The sequence below is a fragment of the Tupaia chinensis genome, unplaced genomic scaffold (assembly GCF_000334495.1).
Source record: "Tupaia chinensis unplaced genomic scaffold, TupChi_1.0 Scaffold000320_1, whole genome shotgun sequence".
In the NCBI taxonomy this organism is placed as follows: Eukaryota; Metazoa; Chordata; class Mammalia; order Scandentia; family Tupaiidae; genus Tupaia; species Tupaia belangeri.
The window spans coordinates 5,622,830-5,624,272 of record NW_006159813.1 but is presented as its reverse complement, the minus strand read 5'-3'; the positions used below and the strand labels follow the sequence as shown (position 1 = coordinate 5,624,272).

General features: G+C 47.9%; 1 protein-coding gene across 1 annotated transcript in view; it reads left to right on the top strand.

Moving 5' to 3' along the window:
- RNFT2 (ring finger protein, transmembrane 2) overlaps positions 1 to 1,436 on the top strand; it is a gene marked incomplete at its 3' end in the record, with an annotated part of 75,819 nt that extends 74,383 nt beyond the window's left edge. Inside the window, 1 exon segment of the mRNA XM_027773090.1 lies at positions 1,362 to 1,436. Within this exon segment, the coding sequence (XP_027628891.1) occupies positions 1,362 to 1,436 (75 nt within the window).
- Between the last annotated feature and the right edge of the window lie 7 nt (positions 1,437 to 1,443).

Here is a 1,443-nt window from a genome sequence, read left to right as displayed (position 1 = left end):
CGGTTGACTACGTGGGAGTCCAGCGACATAGCCATTACGCTAACTGCTGGTTCCCCATTTTCCACAAACTTTTTGAAGTCCCCTCATATTCAGCTTGCTCCAGTTGGCTTCAACGTGTCCTTATTTCTAGCTAGGGCTTCTCTCCCTACCTGGGCTCCAGTCAAGAACCGTATGTTACATTTGGTCATCATTGTCTTAGTGCCTTTAGAGTGTTTGTTGACCTCCCTAGGAGGGGACATACTATCACCATTTTTTTTAAAAAGATTTATTTATTTAATTCCATTTATCATTGCTATTACTATTTTTTAATTTGACCAGAGACAGACAGAAAGAGAGAGAAAGGGAACGCAAGAAAGCCAGTCACCAGGTCTGGGACTCGAACCATAGTCATGTAGGAATCCAGAGCCTTTAACCACCACACTACCTGCAGCCCCAATCACCATTTTTTAAAAAAGAATGATTTATTTTATTTTATTTATCATTATTATTGTTATTATTTTTTTAAAAAAAATATCTAATTTTTATTTGTTATTACTATTTTTTTTTAATTTGACAATAGAGAGAGAAAGGGAGAAAGCAAACTGCCAGACTCAAACCATGATTGGCCATGTGGGAGCCCAGTTCCTAATCACCATGCCACCCGCTGGCCCCGGTACTAGCCCTGTTTTTCACATCAGGAAACTGAGGCACAGGGAGGTTGTCACTTGTTCAAAGTATACAGCCAGAGAGCGGTGGAGACCGTGGGTCTGCCCAGTCTCCCTGCCTTTCTCTTGTTCTAGTCTCAACCCAGCAGGTAGAAGGATCTTTTTAAACTGCACATCATATTAGATCACTCCCTCTCAGAGCCCTGCCATGGCTCCCTTCTTCTCTCAGTGTAAAAGCCAAAGTCCTCAACAGTGATTAACAAGGCTCTCCATGATCTGATCCCCCATCGCCTCTGACCCTGTCTCCCTGTCCCAGCCCCTTCCTCCAGTGCCTCACCACTCTGTCCTTGTCGTTCTCAGCACACTGGGCACATTTCTGCCTCAGGGCCTTTGCACGTGTCCCCTCTGCCCGGAGCGCTCTCCCCCCAGATATCATCAGGGCTTACTCCTCCCCCACCTTCACGTTTTACCCAAATGTCAGTAAGTTTTCCCAGGCCACCTTGTCTAATACTGCAGCCCTCCCAAGCTCTCCCTATCCCCTTTCCCCACCTTTTCCCCACCTTTTTGTTATCTGAGTACTTCTACCGACATGCTCTGGATTTTAGAGCTTTACCAGAGCGAGGGCACTAAGAGGGCGGGACTGTCTGTGTGTCCAGCTCCCAGGACCAAGGCGGATGCTCAGTAAAGGCTCCCCCCTGCTGATTGCTGTCCCCGCAGCACGTGTTCTGTGAGGAGTGCCTGTCCCTGTGGCTGGACCGTGAGCGCACCTGCCCGCTCTGCCGCTCCGTGGCTGTGGATA